Here is a 16518-nt window from a genome sequence, read left to right as displayed (position 1 = left end):
CCTAATCCCAAGAGACTGGTACCTGGCTTCCCTTGGAATAACAAAGTCAGTCACAAACCTCCAAACATGATTGTTAACTGAATGCCAACTGTTTCTTCTCATCTTTTTTTTCTTAGTTTTTTTCAGTAGTATGTTAGGGATTGTGTCCTTATAGGTGCCCTATAACCATAACATTATTTTGGTTTTATATTTAAGAATTTATATTTTTTTCAATAGTAGAGGTACATTTTGTAAAAAATTAAATTGCTGCTTCTATTTTGTGTGTGTGTTTTATAGTGACTTTTTCGGCTCTGCTAATAGTGGAAAGGGAAGAAATAAAGCAATGCTGCAGGCACTGACTGGACTACAGTTTCAGCTCAGAGGAAAGCTACAGGATCAAGAGTGGACAGACAAGCATCCTCAAGAAGACACCCGTGCACATTATTCACAGTGTCATATGCCAGTTTCACAGTGTCCTGGGTTCAATGGATTTTTTCCAATGGGAACACACTTCTCATCAGACAAAGCTCCAGCAATCTCAGAGGTACCTAAATTATCAACTGATATTTGTAAAGCAGTTTTCTGAATGCCATGTTATCTGCAGAAATCTGTTCTTAATTGTAGCATAATTAGCTCATTTTGAAGTGGACCCAAATGAAATGCAAGGGGGAGGTAAGGGGTAAAGCTGTTGCAGTTAACGTCCTAAAAAATACATAGCAAGGAAATGCCGGGGTATTGACTAATAGGTTTGTCTTCATTCTGCCTCAAAGCATGCTCCTTGAATCATTTATCTTTGGATCAACTCTATAATGATCTAGGGCTGACATCTTACACTCCGTCTTCCCTTTGGATGGTGGAATGTCTCTGTAGTTTTCTTTCCAGGCAGCAGACAGGCTGAGGTCTCGGGTGAGGGGAGAAGGAACAGGGCCCAACAGCTCCATGTTTGCTCCCAGGCAGCTTCTCATGATGGGGGGAGAGGATGCTGCCTCCTGGTACATCTGGTTTTGACTGATGTGGTTTGGGCATCAGCCCTTTGGGAATACATTTGTTTTCATGCTCTCTTGATAACCTGGGGTGTTCCTGGACTGTGGTCCCAGTGTCTCCCAACCCCAAGGACAAGCAATGGGGAAGTGGTTTGGTACAGTGGCCTCGGCGTTGGGACGATGTCACACTGGCTGCCCATTACTCGGCTTCAGCAGAGCCTGCACAGGGCTGCAGAGCCACCCTCTGTAAGCCACGCCATCTCTTGTGAGCTGTGCCTTACAGAATTGATGCTTAAAAACCATCACTGAACAGGTCAGACGGCTCCACCATATTTCTCTCTATTTGAATGGGAAGTAACCGTGGTATTTCAGATACCACATGGTGGCAGCTGCTGATAAAGGCTGATACTAGTTTGTTTTTTATTTTTAAAACTAAGGAATGCTTAATTGCAGCGAGTGAAGAAGCCAGGTAGCCATTTCAGAGATGCTAAAACAGAAATGGTCTGATATCTTGGTATCTGATGCAATCTTTCTTTCTCATTTAGCCATGAGAAGGAAAATAAAAAGTTGAGACTCAGCTACTATCCAAACTCTGAATCCAACAATGAATATATTAATGAACTTTCCCTCCAATTCTTGCCACTCCCTTTCTCTTCTGGGCTCCCTCTACCCTCCTGTTCCTCCAGTACTCCTCACTGTATCCCAGAGAAAAAAAGTTTAAGAAAAATAATAAAGTTTTTATTTATTCCTTCCAGCTTTTCTGCCCCCGGGGGAATTTGTCTGCCTGTCTGGCTAATGCATTGTAATGAATCTACTCTCTGCCACACATACATGTATCGTCCTCTCAATCAGTGAGAGGAAATGCTGAGTATGGTGAGCACTCAGAGGGGTCAGTACACCAGCACACTACAGTGGCATGTTACTTTCCCTACAGGCTGCTTTAATTGGGGAAACATAAATAAGGTGGTGTGTGGCTGGCACCATGTCTTCTTGCCAATCTCCCTGCTTTGGCAAACTGATCCTCCCTGCTTCAACTTTCAGGGCAACCCTAACCCTCCTCTGTCTTCTGCTGGAAGGCAAGTCTTTCTCAAGCCCTTTGGAGTCTTTGGGTTAACTCTGAGGTCCTAACTCTGTAGTCTCTGGGGAAGGTGGAGCTGCTGGAGAAGCTTGCTTGCAGAACCTAGCAGGGGATCAAAGGGTGCTGAAGAGCCCATAGGTACAGGAGGTTAGAAATACAAGGAAAAGAGAAGTGGGAAAAGGTGGGGAAATGGTAAGGAGGGGGCTGAGGAAAAGTAAAGCAAAGGGGGAACAGGAAAGAGGAATGGCAAAAGAAGTAGGAGGTAGGGAAACTGGAAGGACTGAGGAAAAATGGTGAGAAACAAAGTAAGAGGAGAGAAAAAAAAAAAGAAAGAAAGCAGTAATGACAAAAAAGACATGAAAAGTTTCTGGAGAGAAATCTTAGAAGTGGAAAAAGATAGAGATAGCTAAAACTACTCCTGTGTAGAAGTCAGGGTGGACAGGAAGCAACATCTCCAAAAGGTCTCAAAGACGATCAGGTCACCAGAGAAATTTTTCAAAGAGAAGTTTAAGATTTTAGACAAGAAATGATACCCAATCCATAATTAAGAAGAGTGTTTGAAGTTATTTTCCTATAGATATCTGACTTCTAGACATCATTTCTTTTCACCCATTTGTAGGCTGCCAGCATACCATTTAGGACTAACTCATTGCTCTGTAGCAAGACTTACAATTGAGGAAATTTTCTACCAGAGGCTTCACAGCAAAGCCAATCTGTCCTTTGTTGCATATCTGGAAGGTGAAAAGGAATTTTTTCGGAAGAACAGAGGAATTATAGATCTCTGAGGGGTTATGAAGTGTAAGGTGGAACTTGGAGTCAACAGCATGGAAGGACAGACTATTATACCTTTCTGAAAATCCCACATTTTCTTTGCATGCGCAGAAGTTTTGGTGTTGGTAGGTGTAGCATGTTTGCATGGCAGACAAATGATAAAAAATCTTAAAGCAGTTTTTCATTGCCCAAAGTGAGCATTAAGGAGGAATCCATCTTGAGTGAAAATTTACCATAAAATACCATTGAGAGTACCTGTCTTTGAGATCAAGGATTTGGAAAGGTGGCAAGAAAAGGTTAGTTTCGTATTTTACAAAAACAGTAACAAAGGCCTAAGAAAGAGAGTTCTAAGTCTGAGGCCTTATGCTGAGCCCTCTTTTTATGACACAAAACCTGGATCCAGATTAATTTCTGTGTTGATCAAGAAGAGCCACCTATACTCTCCAGGAAAGCAGGTTAACTTATAGAAATACCAAAAGCAATAAAAGAACTACCAGATTTCCTCCTGCAGTATTTGTAAGCCCTATAAAGCAAGAAACTTTGGCTTTAGCTAACATCTGGATTTAAGATTTTGAAAGAAAATCCAGAGGAAAGTAGGATGCCTTTTGTGACTCAAAAAGTTTGACTTCTGCTCTTGAATGAATGCCTGATGAGGGGAAGGGCAATGTGAAGTGAGAAATGCCATCCTTCAGCCAGTGGGCAAAGGGCAGGTTCCTGCTCTCTGTGTTTACACCCCCCTGCCCTTTTCTGAGGAGTGTTCCAGTATCTTAGACAAAGTTCAACTTAGATAATGACTAGGAACACTCTTTGAATGATAATTTATTTTCTTTAAGAATGTCTTTTATCAAATATTAGTTTGGGTGGAAATTTTGGTGTCTTTTATTTTTCAAGCAATCAATCAAAGCAAACTATTTAACACTTCAGGTTGCCACTTATCATGTTCCCTCTCTCATCCTTTAATGGATACATTTGAATGGAGATTAAATTATTTAATTAATATGTATATTCCTTCTACAACCTCTCCCTTCTTCACGACATGCCTGTTTGCTTTGATAGACTGTGTGTTCACAAGTTCAAGATTCTACTTGTCCTTTTTAAAGACCATTGGTGGCCCTCAGGTAAAAAGAGCATCATTATGCTATGCTAATTATCATCGCTAAAACCAGAAATAATCATTAAAACGCAAACATTCAAAACAAGATATATTCCCTGGCAAGAAGTTGTTGTGACTGGAAGAGTTCTGTTGTTACGGCAGTATTTTGAAAGAGTTAGCAAATTATACATCACAAATAGCAAAAGAATGGCTGCTCTGGGACTTGCTTAACAAAGAGTGAAAGGAAGTGGCATACAAAAATTTGATTTTGTCAAACTAACTTTGTATCTGTTTTGATCCAGTTTCAAGTTTGATTGATAGAGGTAAAACTGTTAATATAGTATAGTTAGAATTCTTCAAGGTGTTTGATTAGTACCCATGGAAAGTTAACTTTCCATGCAATAGTTGGATTAATAAATTAAATAGCTGACAGATATGAAAATAGATTTGGAAATGGGGTAGGAAACTGGTAAGAAGGTAAGGACTAGACAAAGAGTCCAGCAAATTATTAAAGTCTAAAAAGATCTAAATTATCATGAAAGATTTGGGGAGTACCATCTGTTTAATTTGTGTAAAATGAAGTTTAAAGGTGACCTGCAGAAAATCCACCAACAGCTGTAGAGATACCAAATGTTGAGAACAGACTCTCCAATATGGACAGCAAAGGTATGGAGGGGACAGTGGTTGGAAGCTGAAGTCCTTGGGTAAAAATCTTTGCAGCTGATTTCAGATACCTAGAAGGTAGGTATTTGATGAATACTTTCCCATAGTATTTCTCAGTGAGGCCAGAGTGATCCTTGCCTTCATATACTGGGAAAAGCTCTGCATAAGGGTCTCTCTGTTAACCAGCTTAAATCCCCACCCTACTACGATCTTCTATATGAATGGCTAACAGAGAATAATACTGTCGCAGTGACTTGGGATACTGGGGAACCTTGAAGGTAAGCTTCTCTCAAATATATCTATTAATGGCTACATTTCTTTCTGAAATAGTTGTTTTAAAGCTGCTGGGGCTTAGTTTTAACACTAACTCTTTTAGAACATTTTGTACACAGATTTTATATTTAAATACAGAATAAATCCAGTCCAAACATTGCTAGGAGGGAAGTAATGGCTTTTTTACAGTATTCTGATAGACACAAATTTCTGTTCTATTTAAAAGTCCTGTGCTGCTTGCCTTGTATTTCCCATGTAGGGAGTCTCATTTCCCTAGTATGGGCTACATCTTTCCAGTTCCTTTTTTGATGTCTGTTGGTTGCAGTGGCTCCTCACATTTCATACAAAAGTGAAAACACTTCTGAAAGCCAATTTGTTTTTTTGGTGGTTAAGCACATAATTTGATAGATTTTTGAAAGATTAGGAGACAGCAGGAAGGGAGAACAGACTGACAGTGTCTTACTACTGCCACAAAAATATATCATTTGAAAGCATGAAGATGCGCTATATACCCAAGAACATCCTTTTTGGATCCAGGTATATATCTCATCTGCCTCTACAGGCTCTGTAAGACCATTTTAGGGCCTTACTTCAGGCCATAACTCCTGTGTAAATGAAATATTAGCAGCACACAGGAACATAAAGATACTTAAGCTAGGGTAGACCGGCTGTCCATATAGTTCAATAATCTGTTTCAGAATGCCTTCCTTGGGATCTCCCCTACCTCTGAAAGAAGTATCTAAATCTGAACTAGATACATTAGTGACTTTTTTAGGCAGTGGGGCAAGCAGGCCCTTTTAAGACTCAATTTATCTGGCTTGTCTCAGGCATTTACTTTCAAGTAAGATGGATTGCACCCTCAAAGTGCCTTTTTTCTCCCTGTTGACTCAAAAAAAAGTCTAGATAATTAGCTTGGTCGTAGCTATGTTCATTTTCTCATACACATAAAGTCAAATGTATTCCACCTCTATGTCATTTGCTTCAGTGAAAGAAGTCTCAAACCTTCTCGATTCCACTTTAAAATTAGCTTATGAGCTGATGCTTGAGGGTTAAAATTTAATTTTATGTCAAATTACCACAAGTAAAGTAATTAAGGTTATTGTGCTTTTTAAGTCTTCCTGAACTGTTTGCTGAAATAGTTCCTAGCAGCACAGCTGTCTGTGTGTTTGCTGAATTCACATAGATTTTTTCTTGGCAGTCATTTGAAATAAGTTACTTTTTAGTTTTATGGACTATAACTTTATTTTTTAATGTAATGCTTACATTTATTGATATTAATAAAATCCTTATATTTGGTATTGATATTTATATCATGCAAAAGAGTATGCAGTGAAGAGGAAAGGTGGAAGTGAGGTGAAGGGGTTCAGAAATAAGAGGGAAATGGGAAATGGGAAGGAGAGAAAAATACATTTTGGAAGATCTGGAAAGAGGAGGAGCAGAATGGAGAGCAAAAGATACGGGTAAGTGGGAAATAAATAGAGAGATCTGTGTGGGATCCTCAGGCTCACTCATTATTTTGTAGACTTTTATTATACCTCTTCTTCTCCTTTTCAGACTTCACAGACTTCAACTTTTTAACCTTACAGTGTGTAAAGTCCACAGTCTCCATTCTTCCTCCCATATACCTCATCATTTTTTGTCATTTTTTAGACCTTTTTATTTTTGCTATGTCTATTCTTGCACACACCTCTTCACATCTGAGCACAGCTGTTGACCTACTTCTGTGCAATAATTCCCGTAGCATGAAAATCACTGATGTCGCTGCAACCAAGACAGTAAGTTCAGCAGGTCCATCACCTTCATCAGTTGAAGAAAGCGTTAATGCTGGATCAAAATTTGATTTTTCACTCAAAATTAGAATCACAGCTAACAATTCTCTAAGGACTTGAACGCGTCTACTCTTAGAATGGTTCAGGCTAAAGTGTATTGTGATTCTTTGTATGGAGAAGGCCAAGAAGTGTAGAAGACAGGTCTAAGAAGAAAAATAATCACACTTTAATCACAGGATCTCCTGATTCCTTCCCTTGTATTCTCAGCTCAGAACCTTGAGCAGCAGTGAACTGTCTGACCACACTTGTACATTTAAGTATGTCCAGGACATGTCTAGACAGTCATCCTCTCAGCAATGCTTAGAAGAGTCCCTAGCACAGTTTTTGGCATATGCCAACTGGTGTTTTCCCTCAGTGATGTCTGAAAGTTACAAGGCCCTGGGACAGCTCATAATTGGCATTTCGCAAATACTTGTGTTCCTGTTGTTGGTAAAGAATTTACTATGGGCTCTTCCATGACTTCTGGACTCAGTGCCCACCACCATTCCCAAGTGTATCAATATCAAGAATAGCTTGAGAGGGTCCTGTAAAACTTCTGACAACCATGGGTGGTGCAAATAGGGGCAGAACCCATCTGCAAGAAAGTAATTTATTTTTTTTTTCCATAGGGAGTATTAACAGGTCCCAACTGCAATTAACAAAGGTTTTGCAATTGTAAAGTAGAGAACGATAGCACAACTGCTGATGGCCCTGTCTTGAGGGTGTGCAGGCTTTTCCAGTGTTGATGAAAGAAGCCTCTGTTTCTTGTCACCTGCAACAGAGAAAATGAACCAGCTCCAGAGACTGGCAAAGCAGATCAGCATTTTTTGAAATGCTGGCCCAGGATTAACAGCATAACAGGACTCCCAGCTTCCTATTGACTTCAGTGGAAACGCAGGAACTATGATGGGAGTTAGGAGTCTGATAGAAGTCTATACTTGACAGTCACACTATTCCTGAACTGACAAATGGCAGCCAAGCAAGAAGCAGTCAAGCTGAAGGGTCACTAGGGAAAAAAGAGCTTTGAAACAGCAGTGCTAGTCTCTATGATAAGGGATATAGTAATTGAATTTTGAAGAGAACTGACTGTTGAAATATTAAGCATTATACACTGTATTAGTAATTACCTAACATATGATAGTAATGATTCTTATGCAAGTGTTTGTTAAACCTGTAATTCAGATTTAATGAATAACCAATGGCCTTTGTTATAGGAAGAAAACCCACACTTCATTTGTGAGATTAATCTTATTTAAAGCAAAAATTCTCTCTCTGAATAGCTGGCGGTATTCAGCCTAAATTAGCATCTGCTGAAGTGAGCAGTTGAGCTTCATCTGACATTTATTAGGACAAATGCATAAAGGCTGTGCTGTGGCAATACCATTTAATTGTCAGGGCAATTAGTTGCCACTTCGGATATCAGAATTGTCAGAGAGATACAAAAAAAAAAAAATTAAGGGAAGAAGCTGTTGATTGTTATGAAGACCCAGCAGAAATGGTTTCCTTTTTAACTGGAAATCATGTCTGAATTTTATATTGCTCATAAAAGTGAGAATCTGATGGCATTGACCAGACCCAGGCATAACAGGGAAAAAGTAATCATTTTAACAGTGGTTGGTCTACTTCCTGTGACTTCAAACCAACTCTGACTTTTATAAAAAATATGTAAATCACTGGATGCTAGGGGCAAAGTCACTGTGGTGTTTATGATTCCCTGACCACCCTAGAAAAATCAGGGTTATTTATTTTCTTTTCAACTGTATTAATATATTAAAAATAAAAACCCTTGTGTCCTCATGCATTATTCTGTGAGCCTTCAGTTGCTCTGCAGTTTGTGTAGATCTCCTTAAGCAAATCAGATGTGCAAGTTGTCCAACAGTTTGACTCTTATCTCTTAGTAGAAAAGCTTTCTTATTTTGAAAAATATTCATATAGTTACATTCTTCCAATATCCAAGTAAACTGGCCATTGCTTAAGATACTGCTCTTCAATTGCCCTCATTTATTGCTCTTTTTCTTCTCAAATGGTTTCTCAAGGTCTTTGCAATCCAATGTTTCTTATCTGCCATGTAAAGTTAACACGGCAGAGCCAGAAAAAATCCAGCATGGAAAAGGGAGTCCATTTAGCCCAAGCCTCCTATCACAAGTGCAGTGTCTGGAAGCCTATGCTCTGGCAGTTTGTACAATGGCTGGCCTTTGGATTAATATAGGAATGCAGAGCTACAAGTGCCTTAATCTTCATGAAGAATGACAACCATCTCTAAATGGCTGGAGTCTCTGTGTTGTGTGTTCATCCTTTCCTTCTCCCCTCCTCACCAAAGTGGGGTTTATCAGTTCCAGATCTGTCCAGATCAACTTCTACAGCCCTTTTCATGTGTTTGGTCACTTGCATGGCTGGACAGATCTGAGAAGGTGATTAGGTGATTCTTTTTGTTATAAAGAGGGCATTTTAAATCAAACTCCAGAAAGAAGAAAGTGACATTTCTACTTTGGGTACACCAGAAACCTCTAGGCTATGTTGTGATCCCGCTGTATAGTGGGAGAATTTTGCTATCATCTCCGCTGCCATTAACTAGCCCTGGAATGCTTGTAATGCATATCACACATTCATTCAAAACCGTTTCCAAACATCCCCAAAAATTTATTATATTTTTACATAAGGCAGATGATACTGTCTAATTAAGCGGTCTACTTTCTGAGCAGTGCCAGACAAGGTTAAGTTCACTTAAAGCTATATTATAATTGAATCAGCTTCTGTACATTATTTTCTGAGCAACGATCTAGGGCCTGTGGAGGACAGCACTTCAAAACTTAGGAAAATAATACGTATGCAGAGGTAGGACATTGAAAATATCTGCTGCAAAAACCAGACCGAATCCTTGCAATTTATAGATTAATTGATTTCAGGTTAACTTCTTTTGTTGGCATGAGAGGCAAAGAGATTGAAATGAATGAAAACTCCAGATAGCCTCTACAGGTAGTTGAAATCAGACTGAAATATGATTGAAATAGTGTCAAGATGTCATGATTTAACTGTGATTAGCTGCAGGCCAGCAAAACAACAGAAACTGAAGCCAATCTTATTCAAGGCATCGCAGGCTTTTGGCCTATTTTGGAGGTTTGGAGCTGAACAGACCATATTTTTGGCACTCTAGAGTGCTGGAATTGGGAGCCCATATGAGTTGAAGTATCTTTCTGTATCTCCTTCATGGTGTTTCTGCCCCTTTTATTCCCAACCCTGTTTCTTCTAAACCCTTGTTGATCTCTGGCACGTTGTGATCTTGACTACACTGACTTTCCTAATACTGATTGCTGTTATATCCACTCCCATGAAAATTTTTTATTAGTGAACTTAAATACAAAGCATTCTTTAACAACCCTCCTGGATAATCAGCTTTACCCTTGAAAGTACTACTCTTTCTTTTCTTTTGTGAAGTTCTTATCTATCATAATACTAGGGCCAGATTTGGGAAATATGCAGTTACTTGTACTCGTTTCCAAATCTCTGTAGCATCTTCTTGTACTGTATTGAAAATGGGTGTTTAGTCATTCTCTGGTATTTCCTGAAGGGCATTTTTCCAGAAATGAAGCACATGGTTATTGTCAACAGAAACCTGTGGCCAATATTGGGCTTGAATTCTCCACTAGTTGGAAGGAAATAAAAAAGCTCATACGTGTGTCACTTACATCTGTCCTGCCTCACAGCTGGTTCTGGTTCTCTTCAGCTATACTTCAAATGTCCTGTTATATGAGTTTTTTTATGAGTAAAACGTGATGTAAAACTTTCATATTTGCTTCTGAGAAAAGAATACAAGCAGCTTCTTATAACTGAGGTCAAGTGTTTTTTGATTTGACAGGTTATTTTAGGACATTTCAGTTTTATCTCAGAAGTCAAATATACTCCCTAAAATAGAAAGCATCTTCAGTTTGGGACATTGTATCCTACACTGCAGAGGCAGATACTCAAAATGCAGTGAAAATGAAGTGATTCATTACACATCAAATGCAAATACAAAATAAACCACAAACAACTCCAGCATGGGTAAAGTAACACAAGAATTCTCTTCCACAAATTCAGTTGCCTGCTATTCAAATCTGTAGTATGGAAATGTAGCCTTGATCCCCATGACACTTTTCACCTATAAATGAGCACATTTATCCTTTCTCTGGAGACAGCCATTTGAATGCAATAATTTGCATCTGTGGGATTGTTTAAATTTCACAAAGCTGAGAACCATACAAATTTAGTATTGTAGAAAAGTGTAATGGACAGAAAAGGCTTTAGTGCTCTTCAAAGGAGAACACCTGTTGTGTGTGGAAGCAACTTTTTCTAGTGTCCATAAACCTAAAGGAAGAAAAAATGCTGTTATTCTACAGACATAATAGTTTTCAAAGCAATGCAACCTGCAGAGGTTGTCAAGAAAGCAAAGTACCCACAATAACCCCCACACCTCTAGCATTCCACATTCCACTTATTTCACCCAGGGCTGCATATTTATTTTGAGATTAATTTGCTACATGTAGTGTATATATGCCAAGATTTTTTTTTCCTATTTAAATCTTCAGTTCCAAAGCTATGTTTTAATCCTATTACTGCTAATTGAGTGAAGTCTGCAGTCTTTTTGAGTTAGGTGAAGTTCAAGTTGTAATTGGTATCAAAGAAAGGCACAATGCAAGAACTGAATATTAATATTTAACTCTTGCCATTTTATTATTTCCACTTGAAAATCACAGCAGTGGTTAAAAGACCTTTATATGAGTTCATGAGGGTAGTGAATTGGAGACTATGGGATAAGATTTTTCATTCATGCAGCAAGATTAACAAAAATTGCTTTGTAAGAAGTGTAAATGAAATATTATACTGGTGCCCAGTAGTACTGGTTATAGCTACAGGTCTCTCAGTATTCCCATTATGAAATTTTGCTTGTAGGTTAAGTAGCTGCACTGTAAAATTTTGCTCAAGGCTAATACAGCATACAAGATTCTAACCCAGGAGCTATTTTGTTTCAAATCTTCCATTGAGCTTTTTGCAGATAACCGGAAAGTGTGCCAGTTGTAGATGACATTTTGGATTTGAGTACTTTTTAAATGACTGCGATTTTAAGCAGAATGTCTCATAAGATATGTGCACAATGTTGGATTAATTGCTTATGACTGAAAATAAGGACAAAGACCACCCAGAACAAAGACCACCCTTTTGATTTCAGATCCTGAAACAAGTACATTTGTTTGCTTAAAATGAGTTGTTCAACGACACAAATGGTTAACTTGTTCAAAGGTCAAAGAAATTAAAAGGAAAATGGCCATTGACCTGGCGGCTTTGGAAATACTTTTTACCAGCTGATTAAAGAATATTTGGAAAACCAGTTAGCAAAAAATTTAAGTAAGTTATTTTCTCTATTATTCTGATATTTTTTTTTCATTGGGAATTATAGGCTCTTGCCTTTATCATATCCATACTGCATATTCACCATTATACCTTTCAGATCAAACTGGATAGAGAACACAACACAGGAATTGTTCTGGCAACATAGTAGTAGCAGCTAGATTTCTCAGGACTGTATCTTGCTAAAATATCATGAATGCCAGGGGGGAAAAAGAAAAAAAAAAGGGTGCCCGAGAGGAGGAAAAATGAAGTAATACTGGAAGTCAGAGTAAACAAGCAAAGAGATCAAAACATAGAAATGAAGCCAAGAAGAGATGAAAAATTAGGCAGAGAGAAAAACATTGAAAACAGCAGAGCAAAAAGGACACAGATGAAAATATTGTATGTCCACCATTCCCTTTACATTAGATGTGATAAAATGTGATAATTGTTGCTTATTTTTTGTATTGAAATTGTTATCCACCACATGAACATTGCAGACAGTCTAAACAAGTCATTTGACCAAAATGTATAACTAACAATGGTAGCAAAGCTTGTTCCAGGGCAAGATATTTGATTCTAAACACTTGCTCTGTGCACTGTGATTTCAGACTAATGTACAGATAATCAAAATTTTGTCTGTTTATATGCCAATTTTTCCATTAGTGTTAATTTACTGCAGAGGTCGTTGCATTGAAAGACCATGAAAGGTTGGATCAAAGTTGAGGTCCATGCAGGTCTAGTAACTTTGTGATGTGCATTAATACGACTGTAGTCATAGACAATTCCATATGCAGAACACGTCTCAATTACTTTCTATAGCAAGTTGGAAGGTTTGGTTTTGGATCTTTTGTTTGGGTAATTTTTGGCAAAAGCCTATGAAACTAAAACTGAATTGGAACCACATGATAAATCCAAGCTTGTAACTTCCATTAGTGCTGTTATGAATCATGGACCTATTTTTAAAGAAGAACAGACTCCACATTTTCTTCATACCTAAACCATAAATAATTGAACTGTGTCCTGACTTTTTAATATCATAAGAGGCAGATTACAGTTGCAGGCCAAAGAGTGTGAATACTTAAAAATAAGTTGTATTACGTCTTGAGATAAGCTGTGGTATCTAACACGCAGAGATTGAAAAAAACCTTGAATGTTGCTACAGCAACCTCCCACTGACTTAGTGAGACATTTGCATGAAAAATGACTTGAAAATTTTGCCTTGAAAAATTCAGTGGGACTGAATACAAATAAGTAACGTCATTCACTTTGTGCTACTGAGAACGTGGAATTTATGGCTTAAGTGATAATATTGATAGTTAGAAGACATTTCATACAGAGGGCTTGAAGTATCATACCGTTCATTCAACTCCAAACTTACTCCTGTCTCTAGATTTTTCCTTTAGTTAGGAAAAATGCCAACAACATCAGAATAAAAACATTCAGCTCATACCTTTTGGGGGTTGGGGTTCATTGCCTCCAGCATCTTTTTCTATCTATTTTTCTTAAGCAGTTTTCTGGCCCCCACAGACATTTTGATAACATTATATAAACTTTAAAGTTTCACATCTCCCCCTGACCCGCCAGTCTCACTGTGAGGAAGGTGTCACATTTTACAGATGAAAATTTAAGACACAGACACAAATTCATCTCCTCATTGAGTAAGACAGCTTCCACAAATACCTAAATGGATCCAGTTTTTTAGTCATGTAAATAATAGTCATCTGATTGATTTTAGTTGCCCAAGTCTCCCTCTGTGATGAATGGTGAGAGATAAGCACATCCAGAAGAATAAAATGAATGAACAAACAAATAAAGAAGGAAATCCTGCCTTTCTATGAAGTCTTTCAGAGGTATCTGAAATCGATTCACTTTCTGGAGGTCCTTTCTCTTGCTATTGTCCAAAAGACAGACTTTTTCTCAACTTAGACTAGAAATCTATCTCTTAGACATGAATGTCATTTTTTATGAATGCTCAAAATTATCCAGGGACCCATGTTCAGGTAGGAAATTGCACCAGACTCTTTGAAGTCTCTATGTAGCAGGTAACCACTGCACCATTCTTCTTGCAACCCAGATGATCTTTCTCCAGAGACTCTGTCCACTTGTGTTACATCCAAGTGAAGAAAGAAGTTTTTTCTCCCCTTCAAGTCAGTAATATGTACTTCATTCTTTCACAGCAGGATCAGCACCTATTACAACAAATACTGCCCTGCAAATGACTGTGAATGCTACAACTCATATTTTATGCTAGTGATATGGACAACTTTATGACCTATCTACAGTATGCTCATCTCACAACCTTCTGCTCCTCTGATGCTGACCACTGGCAGATGAACTGGTAAATGTGATGTCTTCCAATATCTAACACAAAGCATTTCAGGTTAGATGCTGTGTGTTGATTATGTGGAATATTCACAATGAAAAAAAGTTTTCTACAGTAGTTTAACAATTCAAAGCAATTCCCTGCAGGCTGGCTAAGGATTGCCATCTGCAAACTGAAAGACTCGGGACCAGTTCCAAAGCCTACTGAAAACAATCAGATTTTATTGAGCTTTATTTTGAGTCTACAAAAGCAGCATTTTTAGGGTTACAAGAAGAATCATTCTGTGTTCAAGAAGAAAAATAACTCTGAAAACATTTTGAAAGCATTCCAGCCAGTGATACTTCCAAGAGACTTGGTCTGATCAGACACTCTGCTGATTTGTATTTAAATCACTATTAAAAAAACATGCTATGGAAGGTATTATTTTTGGATCACAGGTAATAAAACTTAGGGGGAATCCAGCTCTTTAAAGCCCTGTGTCTATGTGAATAAAATTCAACAAACACAAAAGGAAAGAAAGAAAGATCAAACCTAAACTTTTCTGTACTTTTATTTGAAATCTTTATACCGAGTCAGGCCTCTGTATATACAGGGCTATTTTAAATACTCTTTCTACCAAAAGAAGTGCTGATGACATTTCAGAAGTGATTCCCTCACTGCTGTGCTACAGTTAATGGGCTACTCTTGTGGTAACAGCAGCATTGCTTCTAAAAATATGACAATACTCTGCAGATAGAATACTCTTTCTCTGCATTATGCCTATTGATTCAAAAAACTATACTAAAACAATTCTCCGTGGAGCACGGATTTAAAGAAATGGAGCTTGACTGGAGTTTATTCTTAAAAATGACAAAAGAATAAAGAGAATATACTAGGAGGGGTAGGCTCTTGCCAATCATATTCTCTCCTTATTATTCGTTATTACTGAATATATAAATATACGTATCGCCCCCTGCATGCTTACATATATCTGCTTAAAGTATATTCTATATGTATGTGCAAATGTGTGGAAGTTTATGTAGAAGTCCGAAGTTGTGAGGAGTGGCCCATTGTCACTCCATTGTATAAGACACGGTAAATACGCATATGGGCAGTCACTTAGGGCCCCAAATGTCTGCTAAGAGTCTAATCTCTGTCTATTCCTAATGGATCAGCAGCAGTTCCATTACAGAAATAAGGATTCCCTCACACATAGCACACGGTAGTCAAACAAACAAGTAACAGATGTTTGCTGTTAGGGTAATTGCAATACAGTATTTACTACAATTATATTTTTATTTAGAAAGGGAAACAAGTGGCTAGAATAGACTCACTGGTTATTGTTGCAGAAGACAGACATTCAAAATCAAACTCCTAAATGAGGTGTACCTAGATCAGATGCTTAGATGAGACTCATTAAGATGAGATTCTCAAAAATGCCTACATGACTAAGAAATGCAGTCTCCCTGACTTCAGTTAATTTATGAGTGCCAAATTATGCAACAAACAGATGAATATATAATTTTCTTCATTCAACAATAATACCTAAACCTCTCTGATATGTCAACAGCATTCGTATAGTTAACCTGAACTGCACCACCAATTGGTTTTTTTCTACACTTATTTCTTAGTTGGAAGATGAAAGTACATTTTCTTTATAGTTTTATGAAGTTCCTCTAAATATAAGCATATTTTTAGTCTCTTACACCATTTCCTTGCTGTCATTGTTGGCTGTACATAGCCATTCAGTTCACTTGCTTCCTTTGCAGCTCTTAAGTTCATCATGCATGTTAATTCTTTCAGAAAGTATTTCTGAAATCCTCACCGAAAAGGGAATTTTCCCAGGTGAAATATTAAATGGTACTCTTCAAGACTTCAATAAATATTATATACATATTTAATGCATTTAATATGTTTCAGTAAGCAAGTCACTATAATTTCAATTATTAGTCAGCAACTGGATTACACAAGACACTGATGGTATGTCTGAACAATTCCTAATACTTCTGAAACTTAATAGTTATAAACATTTGAATTTCGGTTCACCAGCTTGAAAATCCAGTTTAGTGTAGATGGATTCATATCTGATTTTCAAGGGGGATTTGGGGTGGTTTTTTTCCCTGCAGTATTTTTAATATCAGTGTTTTATGGCATTATGTTTTATCTCCTATACATGCCCTTGCCTAAAACCTTTTCTACGT

The 16518-nt window shown here is 37.8% G+C and overlaps 1 protein-coding gene across 1 annotated transcript in view; it reads left to right on the top strand.

The window, feature by feature from the left end:
- The first annotated feature begins 322 nt into the window (after positions 1–322).
- Positions 323–16518, top strand: part of TFEC (transcription factor EC) — a 90425-nt gene continuing 74229 nt past the window's right edge. The window contains exon 1 of the mRNA XM_014963491.1: positions 323–523. Within this exon, the coding sequence (XP_014818977.1) occupies positions 323–523 (201 nt within the window). The remainder of the gene's footprint in view (positions 524–16518) is intronic.

Source organism: Calidris pugnax, unplaced genomic scaffold, assembly GCF_001431845.1.
Source record: "Calidris pugnax isolate Ruff unplaced genomic scaffold, ASM143184v1 scaffold44, whole genome shotgun sequence".
Lineage (NCBI taxonomy): Eukaryota > Metazoa > Chordata > Aves > Charadriiformes > Scolopacidae > Calidris > Calidris pugnax.
This window is presented reverse-complemented; position numbering and strand designations above follow the sequence as displayed.